This window comes from Artibeus jamaicensis, unplaced genomic scaffold (genome assembly GCF_021234435.1).
Source record: "Artibeus jamaicensis isolate MK-2021 breed Jamaican fruit bat unplaced genomic scaffold, CSHL_Jam_final contig_2790, whole genome shotgun sequence".
Lineage (NCBI taxonomy): Eukaryota > Metazoa > Chordata > Mammalia > Chiroptera > Phyllostomidae > Artibeus > Artibeus jamaicensis.
The window spans coordinates 583,249-604,323 of NW_026521616.1; the positions used below are offsets into that span (position 1 = coordinate 583,249).

The 21,075-nt window shown below is 50.8% G+C and overlaps 2 protein-coding genes across 7 annotated transcripts; both read right to left on the minus strand.

Annotated features, from left to right (window-relative positions):
• Window positions 1-524: 524 nt before the first annotated feature.
• On the minus strand, window positions 525-6,193 carry UNC119 (unc-119 lipid binding chaperone). 6 transcript variants are annotated; one of them, XM_037162872.2, is made up of 5 exons: window positions 5,906-6,193; window positions 2,392-2,505; window positions 1,805-1,907; window positions 1,476-1,648; window positions 525-1,222 (listed from the first exon to the last, which is right to left on the minus strand). In XM_037162872.2, the coding sequence occupies exons 1-5, from the start codon at window positions 6,129-6,131 to the stop codon at window positions 1,110-1,112; spliced, it is 729 nt and encodes a 242-aa protein (XP_037018767.1). In that variant the 5' UTR covers window positions 6,132-6,193; the 3' UTR covers window positions 525-1,109. The 6 variants fall into 6 exon arrangements, with proteins under 6 accessions (XP_037018767.1, XP_037018770.1, XP_037018772.1 ...); XM_037162875.2 differs by having other exon boundaries at window positions 2,392-2,456; window positions 5,906-5,988; XM_037162877.2 differs by lacking the exon at window positions 5,906-6,193 and adding an exon at window positions 3,874-5,838 and having other exon boundaries at window positions 2,392-2,456.
• A 958-nt stretch (window positions 6,194-7,151) lies between these two features.
• On the minus strand, window positions 7,152-19,135 carry PIGS (phosphatidylinositol glycan anchor biosynthesis class S). Its single transcript, XM_037162839.2, has 12 exons — window positions 19,080-19,135; window positions 18,673-18,812; window positions 18,476-18,587; window positions 14,470-14,559; window positions 14,102-14,193; window positions 12,800-13,007; window positions 12,383-12,525; window positions 11,580-11,694; window positions 10,328-10,473; window positions 9,468-9,568; window positions 8,487-8,697; window positions 7,152-8,130 (listed from the first exon to the last, which is right to left on the minus strand). The coding sequence occupies exons 1-12, from the start codon at window positions 19,111-19,113 to the stop codon at window positions 7,855-7,857; spliced, it is 1,668 nt and encodes a 555-aa protein (XP_037018734.1). The 5' UTR covers window positions 19,114-19,135; the 3' UTR covers window positions 7,152-7,854.
• Window positions 19,136-21,075: the final 1,940 nt, after the last annotated feature.

The window sequence follows — 21,075 nt, forward strand, 5'->3', positions numbered from 1 at the left end:
CCCTGCCACCCTAGGGTTGGGGGCCCATGACCCACCAGCCTCTCTTCTGTCAGGGTTGGCTGTGACTTTGACCTAAAGCTTCCCCTCTCAGGGTCTGAATCTCCTCCTCTTTTTTTAAAGATTTATTTTTGGAGACAGGAGAAAGGACGGAGAAAGAGAGGGAAACATCGATGTGTGGCCTCCAACTGGGTAGTGGCTGGCAACCCAGGCATGTGCCCTGAGAATCAAACTGATGACCCTTTCGTTCACAGGCTGGCACTGCATCCACTGAGCCACACCAGCCAGAGCTTGATTTTTTAAAATTATCGTTGCTATTTAGTCCCTACACCCCCTCCCCGCAGCAATCACCACACTGAATCTCCTTCTTTATCAAAGGAAGAACCCCGTCCAGCTGTAACACACACTAAATGCTGACTCTGGGTGCCGAGGGATTAGGGCACAAGAGGACCTGGGGACTACGTTATCACCTGACCCCACCCCCACCTCCACCACGGGCATACGCTGGCCCACAGCCAGAGAACAGAAAAGGAGAAAGAGTTTATTGAAAACTATATACAGTCGGTCCAGCCCCTACCACAGGTGGCAGACTGGGCCAATCCCACCCACACCCCAGGCAGTGTCTTGGCCGCTGACGGAGGAGGCTAGGGCTGGGGCCAGGGCCCAGGCTCCCTTGGGAAGCTTGGCAGCCAGACCCCATCATGGATCTTCATCTGTGAATTAACAAATCTAAATGGCCTGCCGGTGGCGGGCAGGAGACAAGAAACAGGCTCCTGCCCTGACCTAGTCAAAGCCTGGATAGGTGCACACTATTCTGAAACAGCCAAGAGGCCCAGCTAGGCTGTCCAGAGTCCCGTCTGCTCCCACAGGAGGCCTTCCTGGACACGGAGGCAGAGAGCCCCCCTACTGCCCTGCCCCACCCCAGGTGCCAGGACCCATGAGCTTTATGGGCTTAGACTGAGGACATCAGACACCCACCCTCCCAACCCTGACTCAGGGTCCAGGGCTCCTGGGACACTCCCCAGGCAGAAGACTTGGGGCTGAGAGGTGAGTGCTGGGGCAGTCATGGCCGAGGGCCCGGGACTCTCCTGGGGCAGGGAGCAGCTGCGGGGTCAGGGTGTCCCGCTGTAGGAATAGTCTGCTTTGTTGTGCATCACCAGCCGGTCGTCCACGAAGTAGAAGCTGTCAGACTGTGTCTCGTAGGGGTGGCGGATCATCTCATTAACTGCAAGAGATGCCCAAACACGTGGGGCAAAGTTCAGGAGCCAGCTCTAGGCCACCGCGGGGCCTGCAGGACCGTGGGATGGGGACCAGCTGGACAACCTCAAAGGCCCCTTTGAGCCTGAGTTGCCCTATAGGTGACGTGGAAATGATGGCCAGACACAAGGCACCCGGGGTGGGAAGCAAGGGGGTCAGACCCAACCTCCCCCCAGCTTGGCCTCCCTGAGGCCCCCGCCCGCGGGGCCGCGCCCACTCACTCAGCTCCTCAGACAGAGGCGGGAAGTCGTAGATGTGCTCGCAGGTGTTCCTGCTGCTGGGGATGCAGAAGCCAAAGTGGAAGTCAAAGCTTTTGAGCAGCTGGTTTCGGAAGTAGTGCCTCTCAATCATGCGGAAGTTGTTGACAGGCTTGTCTCCCACCGTGAACTCCACCCTGAGTGAGAGAAGGGGCAGGGCTGAGCTCGGCCTGGGAGTCCACCAGCCGGGTTCAGCAGACTGCCCCTGAGAGAGGCTCAGGGAGAACTCAGGACGGGCTCGCTCCCACCCGCCCTCACCTCCTCCACCCTTGACCCCTGGCCCAGTGACTCACGTGGCTCCCACCTGCCTCAGGCGGAGGAAGGCAGGCGTGAACTGGTAGCGAACAAAGCGCCCAGCATTGGGGTCCAGGTCCCGCCGGTTGATGGGCAACCGCTCTGTAATGCACCCCCGCTGGAGCTCAGTGGGCTTCAGACGGGGGCCCATGCCCACCCAGGCTTTCACCCCAGGGCCCCCATCTCTCAGAACTTTTAAAAACTCTCAGGAGATTCCGATGCACACTGAGGGTCCAGACCTTTGGCTGAATGGTTCCATCTGGGGGTTCTAGGCCAGCAAGTCAAAATTTTCAACTGAGGTTCCCAGGGGCCACAAGCAGACGCAAGGCCTGGGGCCTCTAGGACTGTAGTTCCCAGGAAGATCTTCAGAGGACAAGCTGGCAGGGACTGAAGGGACAGAACTGTCCCAAAATGTCCAATCCCAGAAGCGGATGGGAAGGAAAACAAGAGGCACCCCTGCCCAGGGACTCCTGGGAATAATGGGGTCCAAGCCCAGCTCTGCTCTAACTCCTCTGAGGCCTGAATGGTCCCTGGGAGCCCACGTCACGGCCCACGTCCCTCTGTCCGTGGCCCACCCACCACTCACCCGAGGCTGGGGGCTTCTTGATTTCAAAGAGGACAGTGCCTGAATCCATGTCCCGAATCTTGAACCTGATGAAGTCGATCTTATATATATTCTCCTCCGGGGAGCACAGGTAGTCTATGGGAGACAGGTGGCTGCTGCTGGCTCAACTTGTGTGGGACCCCGGACTAGCTACTACTTTCTCAGATCCCTGAGGTCTCTGCCTTCCAAATAAAGAGAAACAAGCCCCTGCCCTTGAGGAACCCCATCCTGGGGCGGGAGGCAGCTCTGTGACTGGGATCTAATGGGGAACAAACAGCTCCTCCTAGTGGCCTCTGGGGGCAGGCAGGGGCAGGGCAGAGAAGAGTGGAAGACAGGTCACCCCCACTTTATCCCACCTTCCCGGGAGTTGAGAGGACCCTTATTCCAGACTCCGCTTTGCCAGGGTTGGCTTGGTGACCCTGAGTGAAATGGGTCTCCATTCTCACGCAAGCCCCCAGCATGACAGGGCAGATACAGGCCTGCCTTTGGGGCCCTCACTCTGAAAGGACACAGCCTGCCCTCAGGAGACACGGTGGTTCTCGGGGGGGGGGGGGGGGACACCCTCACCTCCGCCACGCGGCTGCCCCCGGTGCTACATCTAGGCGTGTCAGCCAAGGACCTTCCCTGGCCTGGAGAGTGATGGGGCAGACGAACAACCCTTCCCTGTTCTTCCTCAACCCTGCCCCCACCCCTCCCCCATCACCTCTTAGCCCCATAAGCAGCTTATACAAGCCTGGCTCCCCTAAGCAGCTTAGCCAAAGCTCTGCTGACTCAAATCCAGAGCCTGGAGTACTGGGGGAAGGGAGCCATCTTTGCCCCCCCTCCCATGTAGATCTCCAAACAGGAGGAAGTCTTAGCAAACAGAGGGAACCCCTTCAAAGGTCACTTAGCCAGCCTTGGCTCTCAGCCACTCCCAGAGAGAAGAGTGGGTGGGGGGAGGACAGGAAGAGGGTGTGGCAGGTGCAGCAGAGGCTGTGCATGGGGGTAAGGGGAGTCCTCAGTATTCAAAAGAGGAACCAGAAACAGGGGTGGCCCCGCCTGAGGAAGCTCAGGAATACCAGGGCCTGATCCAGCCCTCACCACTCACAGCAACTGCAAGTGCTCCTGAGGCCCTGGAGACAAATAGGAAGGGGCAGCGAGGGGCAGCGAGGGACTCTGGTGCTGTCGGCCTGTACAGCACATCCTCCCCACAGAAGCCAGGAAATCGCCCCGCCACCCCAGGCCCCTGGGCCACCTCCTATTCCTCTGGGGCAGGAAGAGGAAGTAAATGTAAAGTCATTCGCTCTTTCCCAAGCCTGGGGCAGCACCCTCCACGAAGCCCTCCTGGCAGCCGCCGAGCACCATGGCATCCGGCAGAAACGACACCGGGCTTGGGAAGGGGCCTGGGCCTGTCCGCTACAGCCCGTGCTGGGGAGAAGGCGGGAGGAAATAGGAATGGGCAGTCCCATCTCACGCTGTACACACCTTATTTTCACAGAAAGTGAGCACTAGTCCAGAGACGTAGACAGAAGGTGCTGGGCACAGGAAGGGGAGGCAGCAAAACTGGGAACAGGATCCCAGCTCCATGTAAAACATCCCCTTCCTCTAGTCTCCAACTTTTGGAGCTTCTCCTCTCATTTGGGAACTTCCTGCAGTCTGATCTCGGTCTCTCCTACTGCAACTCAACCTATCAACCCCTGGGTCCTTAGTGGAGGTGAGGGACAGGGGATGCCAATGGCTCAGGACACCACAGCCACTCCCTCCCCGTCAGCCACAAATAGCTTCCTAAGCTGGATTCAGGGACCAGTAATCCAGGTGGAGCAAACCTCTAACCTATGTGATTAGGGTCAGAAGAAACCAGGAGGTGCCAGGATGGCAAGCCCTCATACCCTGTCCTCAACTTCTATAGAGGAAAGAGCTTCCTCTATAAGCTCCTTCCTCTACTCATCCCCCACAGATGCCTCAGCTTAAGGGCTATGAATTTCCTCCAAGTTAGGAGACAATGGTGGTGTGTGGATTGAACACCCCTCCCTCCCAGTAGGTGCAAAATAACCTCTAAAGTTACCTAGGACCTGGACAGGTCAGCCTGACCTCCCGACATCCTATAAGGCAGTTCTGCCCCAGAGCTAACCTGGATCCCAAATGCTGCTTTTGCCAATTATAGCCCAACTGGCTCCAACATCAGACTGGTCCAGGCCCCCTCTCACTACCAGTGTCTACTTGAGCAAGGCAGTTCAGCACTCTGGAGGCCCAGCCAAGAATGGCTGCTGCCTAGCTCAGAGAGGAAGGAGAAGCTGGTCCCCTAGGGACCCAGATGTACAGGCCCAGACCTGCCGTCATGGTCCCCTCGTCAGCTCTGTCTGGCAGCCCTGGGCCCTGCTGCTCCTACAGCTCCAGAGCTCAGGGCCACTCCAGCACTTGCACCTCCACAAAGAGGCCCTGAGTTGCTCATAGAGGGAGCCAGGGCAGGGTCACTGATGAATGAGGCCAAAGCGAAAGGCAGTAACTGCCTTTCCAAATGCCTTCTTCTGTTCTTTGAGGCTCAGCTACCACTTCTGCCACGAGGCTTCCTAGCCCTCGTTCCCTGCCTATGGCGACCCCCCTCTGCTGCTCTGAATGCCCAGTTGTCTGCTTCCAGGCAGCAACCAGGAGCAGTCCTGTGGGGCCCTCAGTACTACTCACAAAAGAGCCCTGTCACCAAGATTGCACAGCACGCCAGGCACTGGTGCAAAATCAGAGAATTTATTTTCACAGTGGCCCTATAAGGTACATGCCGTTATCCCCATTTTACAGATGAACATGCTCAGAGAGGTGAGGTTACTTGCCCAAGGTCACACAGTAAGTTACATGGCACAGCTGGGACAACCCAGGCAGTCCAACTCAGAAACTCAATCACCGTGAAGACCTCTAGGCCCCCAAGCAGGGGACTGGGCCTGGTCCAGGCTAAGGTGGGTGGTAACCTACTCCCTTTGGAGGGCCCAGGCCCAACCTACTGAAGCTTCCTCCTCAGGTCCTTTCCTGGGGAGGGAGATGGCCCCAGACTTCCTAGGGGACCCAGAGTGAGGGCATTAACGGTCAGGGAGACCTGAGGGTCTTCATGTCACCTAAGTAACTCAGCCTCTACCTAGCCTACAGGCTGGGGACCGAGGACAGCTTACACTCGGCCTCCCTCCTCATTACTGCAGAGGAAAGACTCAAAGGGCTCTAAAAACCTGCTAGGGAAGGGTTTACAGTTGCAGCTGCTGCCCCACCTCCGCCACGGGAAAGGGGGCTGGACTCCTCAAAAAAAAAAGGACTGGGGTGGAAATAAGTCTCTAAAGGGAGAGGAGAGAGCACAGGAGATCAGGGAAAGGGGGGACATGGAGATAATCAGGCTCAGCGGCAGAAGGGTACGGGACTCAGGCGAGGGGTACCCGGTGGGGGAGGCGAGGCAAGGGTAAGGCGGGAAAGGGGGCGGGGGCCGGGGTTCGCGAGGGCCCCCTCCTTCCCGCAGGCGCGCTCCCTAGCCGGTGCTCACCGCCCGTGATCCGCTGAAGCCCCAGCACGTCCTCTGGCCCGATCGGCTGCCTCCTCTGCAGCGGCCCCGGCCTGGGCCCTGGGCCTACCTCCGGTTCCGACTCGGACCCGGATTCGGATTCCGCCTGAGGCTGCGGCTCTGGCTTTAGCTCCACGGTCAGGCCGGAGGCCCCTGGAGCGGACTCCGCCCCCGTTCCGGCCCCGCTGCAGCCTTGCTTCACCTTCATGGCCTCGTGGGGCCGCCGCTTGCCTGCTGCCGCTGTAGCTGCCTGCGCTGGCTGGAGCGAAGCAGGGGGAGTCTGCTGCCCCACCCCCGCCAGGGCCTCAGGTACCGCCCCGCCCCGCCCCTGGGCCCGCCCACCCAACTGAAAGGATGGGGACGCGCAGACCCGGCTCTCCCCCAGGGCAAGGTGGGGGCTCGCCCTGGGTTTCACTCATTTTCTTCTAGGGGTCCTGGCTACCTTTCCTGTGCCCCACCCCTCTGCCCTTCCCTCCGCCCAGAAAGTGAGTTACCATCTCAGGATCTTGGCCTGGGATACTTTTCCCCCAAGCTGGCCTCTTGTCCCGGTCTCAGCTCAAAGGCTCTCGCACTTAATCCAAAGTACTGGTGTTAGACCAGTCAGTACCTGACCAGCCTTGTTTTTCTTTCTAGTGCATTATCCAAAATGTTTCACTTGTTCATGGACTCTTCCCTCTAAAACAACAGTTCTGGGAAAGCCGGGATCCTGCCTTTGCTCTCTACAACTCACCACGTGGCACGGTACCAATGCTCAATATACTTTGTTTAGGTTGATTTTTAGGGAGGAAGGGAGAAAGAAACATCAATTTGTTGTTCCACTTATTTATGCATTCATGGGTTGATTCTTGTTTGTACCCTGCCCAGGGACCCAACCTGCAACTCTGGCATATGGGAGATGATGCTCTAACCAACTGAGCTACCTGGCCAGGGCAATACATTCTTTTCTTGAATTCATCAATGAGTTAGTTTCTGAGGTCTTACACTGGTACAAGCCATTCTCTCCCAGACCCCCAGCTAAAAAGCAGAAGTAGATGTGAACAGCCTTGCTGGGCAAACCAGGACATGCCAAGGGACAACTGCCTAGTTGTCTAAGCCACCACAGGCCCCCCAGGACAGGGAGGCAGGAGGTCACATGGCCAGTCAGAAGCACGGTGGCCCGTGAGTCCAGGACAGATACTAGGGGACCATTACTTACACATGAATGAACCAAAGTTCTGCTCACACTTCATGTCATTCCAATTCAGTCAATATTTATTGAGAGCCTAGAATATGCCACTTTCAAATGCGTATCACATTTAATCCTCACAACCACCTGGTAAGGGAGGTATCACTGGTGTTCAACATATGAAAAACTGAGGCTCAGGGAGATTAAGTAGCTTATTCAGAGCCCCCCAGATGGTAAGTGCAGAAGCCAGGGTTTGAATTCAGGCATGTTTGATCCTAAGCCTCTATGAAAGGGTGAAGGGAACCTCTGCCATACACAGCACAAGGCTGTACTCAACAGGTGTAAGCAGCCAGGAGGGAGGGGAGCACGGGAGGCACCCCCAGAGGTGACCTGTGCCTGGCCCTTCCACGAGAGCAGTGCTGGGCTCTCTCTGAGGGACAGAAAGAAGCATGGAGAGGAAGGGGCTAGAAAACCATCCGGGCTTTCCCCTGATGTCCCCTCCCAGTGCAAAAGGGCTGAGGAACAGGGCAGAAGCACAAGCTGCCTCTGCCCCAGAGGTAAAGGGCCTTCTAGTTCAGCCAAAGAAGGAGACCAAGATGACACATCTCTTGAGGATGGGGGTGGGACATCTGAGCCAGAAGAATGGATTATTACACTTGGTGGCTGGACATAGGTCATTCACGGCAGGCCCCGTTGATGTGCCTCTCAATCTAGCATCTCCCGCCCTGGCCAGAAGGGAAGGCTTCCTACTGAGACGCTGCCCTGCTCAGTCTATCCTCACAGGCTTTTTCCAGGACTCGTGGATCTCCAGGAAGATCTTGACCAGAGAGATGACGATGGGCACAGCCATAGGCAGGAACAGCGGGATGTAGATGGCAAACTTCTGATCATCGGGGAAATAGAGGAGGTGGAGCAGTGAGGGATCAAAAAAGGCACGCTCCGAAGATGTCACAGCTTCCCGGCTGGCGACGAAGGCAGAGGCCAGGTGCCCGGAGGTCAACTCCAATGCTGACTCATAGACCGCATCTACAGCCCTGTACACCTAGGAAGGGGGCAGGGAGTGACCAGTGAGTCCTAGGCACTGATGAAGAGGGTGGGGGTGACAAGCTTCACTGTTCCTTCCACCCACCAGACAGGTTACCTGGAGTTTGCCCAGGTTATAGGGAGGCTAGTATAAAAGGGCTGTGGTGTACTTTCTTAGTGCCGCCTTAAAACCTTACATCCCCCCATCTGCACTCCTGCTGGGGGCTGGCACTGCCCTCTGGAGGAAGCCCGAGGCACTCAAGGCTGGCATGCCCACACACACCCTAGACCCCAGCTGGCTCTACTCTCCCCACACCCTGACCCTTAGTGGCCACTGCAATCCTGGGCCACTGAATCCATTCCCCGCCCGCTTACCTCGGATGCCACATTGTCCTTAATGACAATGTTGCTGATCTTGCCCAGAAGCTGGGCCAGGGAAGTGAGAGTGGTGGTGGCTGTGGCCAGGTTCTCCACTGACCGAGCCCACAGCAGCCGATCTACCTCCCAAGTCATTAGCCCTTCGCTCTTAGGCCCTGAAAACAGGCATTTTGGAGGCAACTTGGGCTGAGAAATCCCGAAGAGCAGCCTGTAGGAACAGCAAAGAGTGTCAAAGGGGCTGAGACTAGAATGTGGGAGAAGATGGCTGAGATTCCTAGAATGACAGATTTTTAACCTTACCCAGACCCACAGGAGCTGAAGGGAAGGGCCTCAGGTCTTCTTGGGAGGCGAGTGGCAACACTGACCAACCCAGTGCCCCAAACCCTGGTTTACCTGTGCTTTAGCTTTTCCGTTTTATATTGGACTTCCAAGATCTTATATGACGAAAGGTTCCATGACTATAATATTTCTGATAACACCAACTTAGTTTAATCCTCTCGCCCTATCTACCCTGTCTTTGGACAAATGGGGCCACCAAGCCTTCATGAAGGGATGATCCAGGACCACCTCTTACAAGATGCGTGTGCTGTGCCTCTCCATTCCTGCACCCACGGCAGACACTGCTCATCAATCAGGATCCTCTTTCCTAATCAGCCCAAAGGATCTTTAACATAGGGCATCAAGCAGCCACTATCAACAGATCAGTTGGCAAAAGAAGTAATAGCCATTTTTCTTACACACCCCTAATCACATCCCAGGGACCTGACAATTCATGAGTCTATTTTTTCTTAAATGTTTTTGTCGGCAACTAGTTCTTCTTAGGAGAAAACCCAAGTGGTCCTTGGAAACCTTTCTTGGTTTCCTGGGGCTCTAGGCACAGCTGAGGCAACCCTGCCAGGTGAGATTTTACTGGAGTCCGCCCAGGAGGCTGTGGTCAGTCAGGGGCCATGTCCCACGTGGATCCCCCCAGGACCTCACCGCAGCTGAGCCAGGAACACCTCCATCACTCGCTCCATGTCCACCTCAACTCGCACGGGCAGCTCCGAGGCATTGTAGGCTTTCGGGTCCACATTGTACACCTGCACGGGGGATGAGGTTGCCCCACGTCACACCGGGACCGTGCACAGCTGTGCCCTAGACACTCTGGTGACCGTGAGAGAAAAGGCAGACACGGTCTCTGCTCTCCAGAAATTACAAACCTGATGGGTCGGCTAATATTTTTTGAATATCTATTAGGAGCTTTCCATAAATTATCTTCATGACCCCCTCAAAAATCCTATAAAAAAGGTAATTTTTATTCCATTTTAGAAAAACTCCCAGTCTAACAGAAGAGCTAAAGTTCCCAATTCTGCAAGATACCCACAAATAGGTCCAAGATCTAAGATGTACACTGAAGAGACCTCAGTAAGTACAAACTGCTACACACAAAAAGGACACACTTTAGCCCTGGCTGGTACGGCTCAGTGGCTTGAGCACTGCCCTGCGAAGCAAAGGGTCACCAGTTCGATTCCCAGTCAGGTCACATGCCTGGATTGCGGGCTAGGTCCCCAGTAGGGGGTGTGTGAGGCAACTACACATTGATGTTTCTCTTCCTCCCTTCCCCTCTGTCTAAAAATAAATAAATCGGTCATTCATATTTTAGAAAATATTGACCTAATAAAAAGCAGCAGGGGCTGGCAGAGGAGGGGCACGGGCTCACAGTCCCCTCACCTCCTCGGTGCCTGCCCTCCACGGCTGGGCCGTGGGCGACACCAGAGGAACAAGAGAAGAACCATCTCAGGGAACGTCTGTGTGCCCCTGAAGCTTGGGCTCTGGGGTCTGCATAATGTGAACATTACCATAATGCCACCCCAGCGGGGACTGTGGAAGGCGTTGGTGGCCACCGGAGCCCCATCCTTGTCCTGAATGTACAAGGGGGCGTGGGCAAGCTCGGGCACATAGAGTAGGAAGTTGAGCACAGGGTAAAGGGAGGCGGCACTGGATCCTGCGGCACAGAGAGAAGGGCAGTCAGAACAGTAAACCAGTCGGACCTAGATCTCAGTTCTAGGTCAGCCTCTAACATAGGGTCACTGACTCTGGGCTTCATTTTTCCCAAATGAAAACTGCTTCTGTGGCAAAGACCCTCTGAACATTCTCCCCCCAAGATGTACCACGTACGTGAAGTGCAGTCCTTAGCCCCAAAATGCCCCTGGAATCTCCCCTCCCCCAACAGACCTCCCTCCCTTAACTGTCTAAGTCAGCTCTCGGGACTCTGGCCACTCACCCGTATTATTGTAACTCATTTTATGCACAAGTAGAAACGTGACCTCATGTCTGTTCCCTGCTTAGCATCCTTCCATGGCTAGCCATTCACACCAAGTTAAAGTTCAAACTCCTCCATGCGGTCCTCTATGATCTGATGCCTGCTGCCTGCCTCGCCAACATCGTCTTGGTCACCCTCTCGCAATTCAGCCACAGTAAACTTCTCTGAGCTTCCTGAAGGTCTATGTGCTCTTACTCTTCCACATCTAAGCTCACAGTTCCCTTGCCTGAAATCTATCTCTGTACACAGCACTGCTATAAAGCAGTCCCTCATACTTGGCTGAAAAGACAGGGTGGAATTTGCCAAGACCTCCTGTTCTGCCCCAGGCCCTAGCTCTGATGTCTTAAATTTCACAACTAGTGATACACTCATTTTCGTTTTCCTGTTCTGCAGTTCTTGGTGACACCTACTTTTCCTAGGTACACCCCCAAAATGAGAAACTGGAATCCTAGTTTCAAGGTTCCCCATTCTGCCTCCATGTACTTTTGCTGTTATCTTTCCTACACGTGTAACCTATTTTTTCCTGGGTGGTTTGCAGGGAGGGAGACATACACTATCTGTTCATTTATAAAAAGTGCTGGAAACGTGTTTAATAAATGCTTTTGGATATGGTGATGTGGAGAGGGAGTATCGCGATAAAGTAGCCTAAACGCCCAACACTCCCCCGACGTCCTCAGACCAACCCAACCTGGGGACCATCGCTGTATACAACCTGCCTATGAGCGCAGGCTGAGCCTTCTGGGTCCCTCCCTGACCCAGCAGAAAGACCCCCGACCTCAGGAGCTCACCTAGGCGGGACTCCACTGGGTTGATGACATGGGGGAGGTTGTGTGCGGCCAAGTAGTAAGCGGAGGAAGCTGGGTCGAAGCGGGGGTTCACCCCCAACGCCGCATAGTAAAGGATCTAGAGAGCAAAGAGGATGTTACTTTGTTTATTGACTTACGAGTCCACTCTGTTCCAAAAAAGATTTGAGGAGGCTTACAAAGATAAAACCATAACAGGACGAAATGTAATAGACCAAATCAGGGCCGAGAGAAAACAGGTGCAGGAAAAAATAACAAAGCCAAGGGTAAGGTTAGAACGCTAAATACGTTCTTTGAAAACCACAGTTTACCAGCCGTTCTCACAGCCTAAACAAAGAATAACAGCATTCAGATCAAACAGAATTTGGTTCAAATCAAGTCGGTCATTCAGAAGTACTTCCTCCCACTACCAAGACCTGACAGAAATTTCCCCCACATTTTCCCTCACTGTATTACACAGAAAGCTACATTCTTCTCATCTTTATTGCTACTACATTAGCACAGTTCAGGAAGTTTTTTTGCTGTTGTTAGGACAGCACAACTGGTAAATACGGCTCTGGAGGGAGCCACAAGGAAGTTAGTTTTTAGACAAGCATGGATGAAACTCCCTGAGATGCTCGCAAGGAGGGGAAGCAGACGCCAGAGTCACACACAAAGGAAATTCCTAGCCAGTCAACAAGCCCAAAGAGCTAAAAGAACAGACTACACCTGTGAACACTAAACATGGATGGACTTTGAAAAGCACGGTGCAGCCAGGAAAAGGACTCTTCCGCCTGCTCCAGCCTCACCTGAGAGTCCACAGAGAAGTTGCCGGCAGCACTGAGGGCATTCAGAAAGGGCTGCACGTAGCGCCGGACGGCTCCCTCGATGTCCCAGTGCACGTCGTGGGACTTGGGGTCTGGGTTGAGTAAACTGAAGGTGATCTCATAGCCTAGGGAAACAGGAGTCAGGAAATCCAGGGGCTTCAGTGGATGAGGGGCAGCCTGTACCCCTGGCTGAGCTGAACGCGTTTCTGCTCTGCAATGGCACTGTCATCACAGAATCGATGGGAGGATAAAACTGGGGTGAGGAACACTGGGCGCTTTAAGAAAAAGTTGAAACTACAGAAGAAGTAAAGAGATGGCATGCAGATTCCCCTCCTGCCCCAATGCCTCCACATAATTCACTTCCCTCTCCCTTCCTGTAGTGAAGCCCGGTCACTCTACCCAAGCTGGACTTGAGAGGCCGCCTCTTATCGGAGCTCCACTTGTCCTCCGGAAGGTGGTCAGCCAGGGCTGCAGCAAGCACATCCTCATTCAAAGACATGGCCTGGGCTATCTGGACTATGCGGCGCCCAATGATGTTAAAAGCCTGCCGGTGTATTATTCCCCTCATGAATGCTGTCCTGTTAGGCCCAATGTAGCTCATCATGTCCTAGGAGGGGCAAGCAAGGAACAGAATGCCCGCGGCTCAGAGAAGAAGGCAGAAGAGCACTCTGGCTCCTGCCTCTGCGAATCTGGCCTTGTGCCACGGACCGACAGGCATGCACCTCTTTAGATTCATAGTAACTGTTATCTCGGTATTTCTGAGCTATGGGTATATATGAGCATCTTCCTTCGTTTCAGTCCCCTCCTCATTCCCAGGAGACACGGTTCCAGAAGTATCAAATCTTCATAGGCTGGAACTAAGAGATGGCATGCTGAACAAGAAAAGCAAAATAAACAAACAGACGGTCTGATCTAGGGAAATGGCACACGGCAAAGCCGCAAGTACAAGAATTCTCCCAGCAGCATTATTTGTAATAAAAAAACTGGAGACAATCCAAATGTCCAACAACAGAATGGATAAACTGTGATAAACTACAACGAAACATTGGGCAGACTTAAAAATGAAGCTACACATATTATCACGGATGATTCTCTCGAGTATAAATGTTGAGCAAACTGAAAGTTGCAGAATATGTGCTGTATTATGCGATTTATATAAGGGTCAAAATATGTAAAATTAAAGGTGCTATTTATAGAAGTACAACAAATGATAAAACTTAAGTGGCCTGTAACCATGGAGACACATGGGGCTCCAACCATATCGCTTTAATATTATAAGCTGAGGCTGGATACTTAGATAATTCATTAAAATTCTTCCCTCTTTTTATAGGAATGAAACATTTCATTATATAGTCATAAAGAAAATGGTGCACAGCACAGCTTCCATCAAGCCAGTGGTTCATGAGAAGTTCAATGTATTGCCCGTGTTACCATCACTGCCCACTGAAACCTGCTTCTTTCTTGTATTCCTACTCATTTATTTTCCACTGTAAATGGTTATTGGAACTGTCACCATATACAAGTCTTAGATTTCAAAAACCAAAGTCAATGAAAAAATTCGTACTTGCATTCTTTACAAAATACATTTGGAGAGTTTCCCATGGCCAATGGAAGATACAGGCGGCAACACTACGAGGAGTGACCAGGGAGAGGAGGAGCTGACGGGGTCAGGCAAGGCCACGGCCTCTCTGCTCACCCTACCTGGGGGAGGAGTGAGGCGCGTTCAGAGATCACGTACACATTCAGGGAGCCCACTACTTGCTCCTGCGACTTGGTTAACACAGCTTCTGCCTCTGGGGACAAGAGCAGGTGGTGTACCAGGAGCAAAAACGCCATTCCCCCCCCCTCTGGCCCCCACAGAGTGCCTAAGCCACCCCTCCACCTCCCACTGACAGCCAGCTGACACTGCAGGCAGGCTTGGCCCTCAGTGGCCCAAGCTGCAATGCATGTCATACAGAGCTTTCCCAGAGAGATTTTGGAGTTAAGACAAGGTATGAAAACGACACCTTTAGGGATCAGAAGGGAATACAGGCCTTCATGTTAACTGGTGTGATCTCCCCTTCCAGTACCTTGCACACTGCTCAAGGACAGGGCCTCTTCCTCATGGTCCAAAGCCATCCGATAGTCCTTCTGAAAACGGCACTTAATTTTCATTTTGTCTGAGGAGAAATGGAAGCAGCATGATGGGAAGAGCAAGTGTCAGAGCAATTCTAACGATTTTTGCACGGATGGCGTCAAACACATGACACTCCACCTCTTCCATCGGCCTGTGTACACTCTACCTTCGTCCTGAGGTCCTCTCCCACAGGGAGATCTTTTACAATATTCATTACATGAACAGGTGAAAGGAGAAAAACCATATGACCACTCTAATAAGTGCCCCAAAGTAATTAAATTCAGTGAACATTCTGGATAAAAACAAACAACACAGTTAATGGAAAACACTAAATAAAGTTCCGCTAAAATTAGTAAATAAAGCAAGATGCCTGCTAGTTCCTCTATTATTCAGCATTGTTCTTTCTGAAGTTCCTGACCAATGTAACAAGAAAGAGAAACAGCCCTGACGTGGCTCAGTGGATTGAGTGCCAGTCTGCAAACCAAAGGGTCACCTGTTCGATTCCTAGTCAGGACACATGCCTAGGTTGCAGGCCAGATCTACAGTATGGGGTGTGCAAGAGGAAACCACACATTGATGTTTCTCTCCCTCCTTCTCCCTCCCTTCTCCTCTCTAAAAATAATTTTTTTTTTAAAAACGAGAAATACCTGGCTGGTGTAGCTCAGTGGAGTGAGCACGGGCTGTGAACCAAAGCATCACCGGTTCGATTTCCAGTCAGAGCATATGCCTGGGTTGCAGGCCAGTTCCCTAGTGGGGGTCACATGACAGGCAACCACACACTGATGTTTCTCTCCCTCTCTTTCTCCCTACTTTCCCCTCTCTCTAAAAAATAAATAAAATCTTTTAAAAAATTTTTTAAAAGAGAAGTATGAATATTTGAAAGAAACAGACAAAACTGCCATTTTTGTCGTTTTTTTTTTCTTTAAAGATTTTATTTACTTATTTTTAGACAGAAAGGAAGGGAGGGAGAAAGAGAGAAAGAGAAACATCAAGGTGTGGTTGCCTTCCACGCACCCCCACTGGGGCCCTGGCCCACAACCCAGGCATGTGCCCTGACTGGAAATAGAACCAGTGACCCTTTGGTTCACAGGCCAGCGCTCAATCCACTGAGCCACATCAGCCAGGAAAATGGCCACTTTTTGAAGTAGTATAATTATTTTCCAAGCGAATCCACTGAAAAACTATTAGAACTAGTGACAGTTTGGTGAGACGACTAGATACAAGAATAAACAAGAATCAGTGACTTTCTGATAAATGCCAGCAATATCTAATTAGAAAAGCAGGTATGTTTAAAAATTCCAACTGCAATAACTATAAAAAACATAAAGATACCCAGGAATGAATGTACAAAAATTGTAAGAAAAACCTGAGACTTTACTGAAGGACATAAAAAACCTGATAAAATGGAAAGCACATACAAGGCTCTTACATGAAAAGATTAAATATTCTAAGTATGTCAATTCTCCCCAAGTTAATCTATACCTGTAAGACAATCTCAAAGTGATTGTTTTTTGGCCCCTGGAACTTGACAAATAGAACCCACATTTTTTGAGAAAGTTCTTTATAGAATTCCAGGCGACATATGCAGAAAAATGATAGGGTTTAAAAAACATCACTTTGTCCCTGGCTGGTGTGGCTCAGTTGGTTGGGTATCACCCTGCAAACCCAAAGGTCACCAGTTCAATTCCCAGTCAGGGCCCAAGCCTGAGTTGCAGGTTCTGTCCCCAGGTGGGACGTGTGCAAGAGGCAACCGATTAATGTTTCCCTCCCTCCTTCTCCCTCCCTTCCCCTTTCTCTAAAAACAAATAACATCTTTAAAAAAAAAAAAACCTTCATCCAGAATAAAAGCTGTATGTGAGTCTGACCCCCTCTTGCCACTCTAGTTGTATTTTATTTCCCCTTACACTGTCCCTCATTCACCTCATTCTTGCCACGGTGGGATGCTTACTGTTCTGCAAAGAAAGGCACTGCCCCTGCTCCTACCTCAGAACCTTACGCTTGCTTCGCCCTCTGCCAAAATGCTCTTCTCCCAGATACCTACACAATTTCCTCCTTCATCTCTTTATCTTTTAGGTCCCTACTCAAATAGCCTGTTTTCAAATGATGCCTCCCCTGGGCGCCCTATCTAAAACAGACATGACCTCCCGTCCCCCTCAAAAAAACCCTCCCTATCTCATTACCCAACTCTATTTCGGTCCTATCACCCTTTAACATACATTTCACTTGTTTATCTTTTTAATTGTCTCCTCTTTTTTGTCTATTTTGTTCACTGCTATATCTCTAGCAACCACAAAAATACCTGATGTAGGTACTCAATAAATATCTGTTGAACAGATGAACAACCCCATTTCCATCACTATTAAACAGATGAGAAAACCAAGGTTTAGAGAGGTTAACCTCACCCAAATACACACAAATAAGTGGCAGGACCAAGGATTTAGTCCTGCCCTCTTAAACCAAAATTCCATATTCCTTGCCATTCCACTATTATTGAATACTATGTCACTAACTAGGAAGAAGTCCATAAGAAACTGACAATAATCAAGGTGCAATCTAACATGTGAGATATAATCCAATTTTTGTTTTGAGAAAGAAAAAGTATGTGTGTGTACATTAGGTTGAACCACATGAAATATGATTTATTTTTATATGTGTGACCCAGGTTAAAGAGCTAGAAAGTAAATGGCACATAGGCACTTCCTGGTCTGGACTCAGCCTCCATCTCCCTTCACTCCCAGTCTTTCGCTCCACACTGGAAAGGTAAAGCTGCTCACAGACCGTCCCCCACAACATGCTAATTTACCCCTTCATGCTTTTATGCAGGAGGCAGCCAGCACAGTTTGTTGGTGAAAAGCTTTAACACTGGAATCAGTCAGGCCTGGGTTTAAAACTAATCCTACCTCTTACTAGCTAGCTGTGTGATCTTGTACAAATTAAAATCTCTAAGTCTGTTCTGTTTTGTTTTCATTTACAAAGTGGAGATCATAATGTAAGAGGGGATGAAACAAGACAGCACATGTAAAGTGCTTCACCTAGTTTTTAGCATATAGTGAACAACGACTAATAACAGCTATTATTACTGGCTCACACTATTCCCTCTCACCTCCCTATTTAAACTGAAATCCTACACATCCGTTAAAAATCCAACTTAAAAATTACATCCCCTCAAACCTTCTCTGCCTTTCTTTCCTACTAGAGAGCTAAAGGCTTTCTTAACCGCAATCTTTTTCTTATACATTTCTGTGATTTCTTTTTTTTTTAAGATTTTATTTACTTATTTTTTTAGAGAGGGGAAGGAAGGAAGAGGAAGAGAAAGAGAGGGAGAGAAACACCTAGGTGTGGTTTCCTCTCTGGAGCCCCCACTGGGGACCTGGCCTGCAACCCAGGCATGTGCCCTGACTGGGAATTGAACTGGTGACCCTTCAGTGACCCCTCATTGAGCCTGAGCTCAATCCAGTGAACCACACCAACCAGAGCCGATTTCTTTATCTAAGTGTCTTTCTCCCCTATCGGAATATGAATTTCTCAAAATCATTATTAATTTCTCAGTCAGCCCCAAATTCCTGGTACCTAACACTCAGCGAAGTGGTTTTTTTTTAATTTTTATTTATTTTTTAAGTGTTTAATGTTAAACTGAATAAGGTCTCTATACAAGTTCAACTTTATTCCAAATCCTGTATTCTTTCTACTACATCCTACTTCCTCCCCTGTCCTCTAATGAGCATCAACTAATTCTGATCAGGTAGAATAAATGTTTATGAATAAAACTGCCTCCTTAATGCTGAACAATGAATTTCACGTTTTCTTCTAACCAAACACACTGTTTCATTCACAGGGGCCTTTTCTTATGTTTTTAACTACCTTTATGGGACACCTACACTCCTACCCAACACATATCTGAACTGAGCTCAGACTGAAAACGCAGCCCTGACTCCCCATCCCACCCCCCAGGAACTCACATTTCAGAGGGATTTCTCTCTCATACACAACGGTGAAGGGCAGCTTCACTGCATCGTCCAACGCCAGTGAATCTCGAGTAAACACGACTGTGACAGGCACCCGGAGCCGGAGCTGCGGCAAGGCGCATCAAGGCTTTCAGGTGAGTCTGTACCTTACGGATGGGTTGTTCCCTAGCCCTCTCCCATCGAGGTCTCACCCGCAGGGAATTCAGCAAACTGATCTCGGAGTAAGGCAACGGGGCCCGGTAGGTCTCCGTGGTCTTCCACCAGAGCGGCAGCCCCAGCACGATGGCCACCGCCGCGAAGAAGAGAGCGGCGCGCTTGCCTCGGACCACCTCTGGAGGTACGCGGGTACAGTGAGGCGCCGGAAGTGGGCGCAGGTGCCGGCCCCACCCACGACGCGGAGGGGCCCCTTAACCCGTAAGCGGAGGCTCTCGGCCCGCGCTCGTAGGAATCCCCGTACGACCGGTTTGGGCCTAAAGACATACTGTCTGTAACGACCCCCAACCCCTAATCCGCAGGACCTCTGACACACCACAATCCCCACCCCCTCATTCTTCCCTCGCACCCCGCGAATCTCACGCCTCAAACCGAATGTCACTACCTAGGTCTGAAGCTGCAGCCCCTGCAGCCGCCATGCTTGATTCCGACTACTCTAGCCCTGGGGCGGAGCTGCAAAAGCTTCCCCCAATCGGAAACGGCAAGGGGGCGGGACAACAGTAGCGACCGCTGCCAATCATGAGCATCGCTCCGCAAACTGTATTATTTAAATACTGATCTGGGTGGCCACAGGAAGCTCTATGTCTCAGTTTTTCACTGAAGGATGGAGCTATTTAATAAAATGAGATCATTCATGTAAAGAACTTGACACATGGAAATGACTCAAATGTCACCTATCACAACCATTGCTTATCATTCCTATCATCGAGTTTCTCTTCCAGGTACCCTATCCTCAAGCCTCAAACATGGAGGTGGCGAGCTAGTAGTACCTTTTTAGCTATTTGACTCACTCGGTATTTTTAAAAAATCCTCACCTGAGGATATGTTTATTAATGTTTAGAGAAAGAAGAAGAGGGAGAGAGAGAAACATCCGTTGGTTGCCTCCCATCCATGCTCCCACCGGGATGGAACTCGCAATCTAGGTATGTGCCCTGACCTGAGATCAAACCTGCAACCTTCTGGTGTACCTGACACTGCTCCAACCAACTGAGCCACCTGGCCAGGTTTAATTTTTATTCACTTACTGATTTGAGAGAGATCAGTTTGTTTTTCCACTTATCTATTCACTGGTTGATTTTATTTGTTTGTTTATTTATAGAGGGGAAGAGAGGTAATAAGAGAGGGAGAGAAGCATTGATGTGCAAGAGAAACATTGATCTGCCACCACTCACACACCCCCAACCTGAAACGGCCTGCAGCCCAGGCATGTGCCCTGACCAGGAATCCAAATGGCAACTCTGGGTTGCAGGAGAACACCCAACCGCTGAGCCACGCCAGTCAGGGCCATTGGTTGATTCTTGTGTGTTCCCTGACCCCCTATCCAACCTCCAACCTCAGTTTATCAGGACAACACTTTAACCAATTGAACTATGCCACCAGGGCACTCATTCAGTGCTTTTAATTTTTTGTTAATTCATTCCCAACTTGTAAATATCTGAATACTTAAAGTTCGTAAGCACAAAATCTATATTCTGATCACTTGGGTTCAAGTCCTGGCTTCACCCCTCCACCTGAGTGATCTTGAGAAGTTAATTAACCCCTCTGTGCCTATTTCCACATATTAAAATAGGGATAGTACGTACTTTATATAGAGTTGTAGTAAATGAGTTAAAAACATAAAATGATTAGAATAGGGCCTGGCAGGAGCACACAGAAAGCACAGTCTAAGTAGTAGCTATTTTTGTTAATATAAAGTCAGCTCACACTGGGCCTACATTCCCATATTGCAATAATTAGCTGGTGTAGCATTGGTTGTGCGTTTTACACACAGCAAGGCCTCTGCAGCTCACACCTAGGTTTTCTTATCTTTTTATCTGCTCAAATAGACCCAGGTGCTCACCCTAACCCCCACACCCCAGCCAAGTGGTCAAAGTTCATCATGAGAACTCACCAGAACTGCTCTTGCCTAGATCCTTAAACTGGCATCCCCATCTACCCCAAATGGGAATGGGCAATAGATACCCTGATAGATATGCTGCTCAGTCTAGCATTCCCGAGCCTTGGGGTTTCCCTTTCTTGGGCAGGAATCCAGGTGCTCCTCCTGCAGTGGCTCACTCTAGCAGAATGTGTCAAGCCCAGGCAGAACTCAACACAGCTGAGAGATGAGGACTCCCAACCCCTCCTATCCCAGTTTTGGGCCTTGCACAAAAGCTGCCTTTAGGAATTGCTCAGGTCTTGCACCACACTGTCCTGCTACAGCTGCAGCTTAGAGCCTGTAACTGAAAGCAGTTACTGAAAGACCTGCAGTACTTCATACTGCCACACTCCAGCCTTGGGCAGCAAGAGGCAAGAGCCTGAGATAGGAATGGTGACTGGTGTGCCTCTCCCCCATGAATTTAAAAGCCCAGTGAAACTCAAAACCCATCCTCTCCACCTCCACA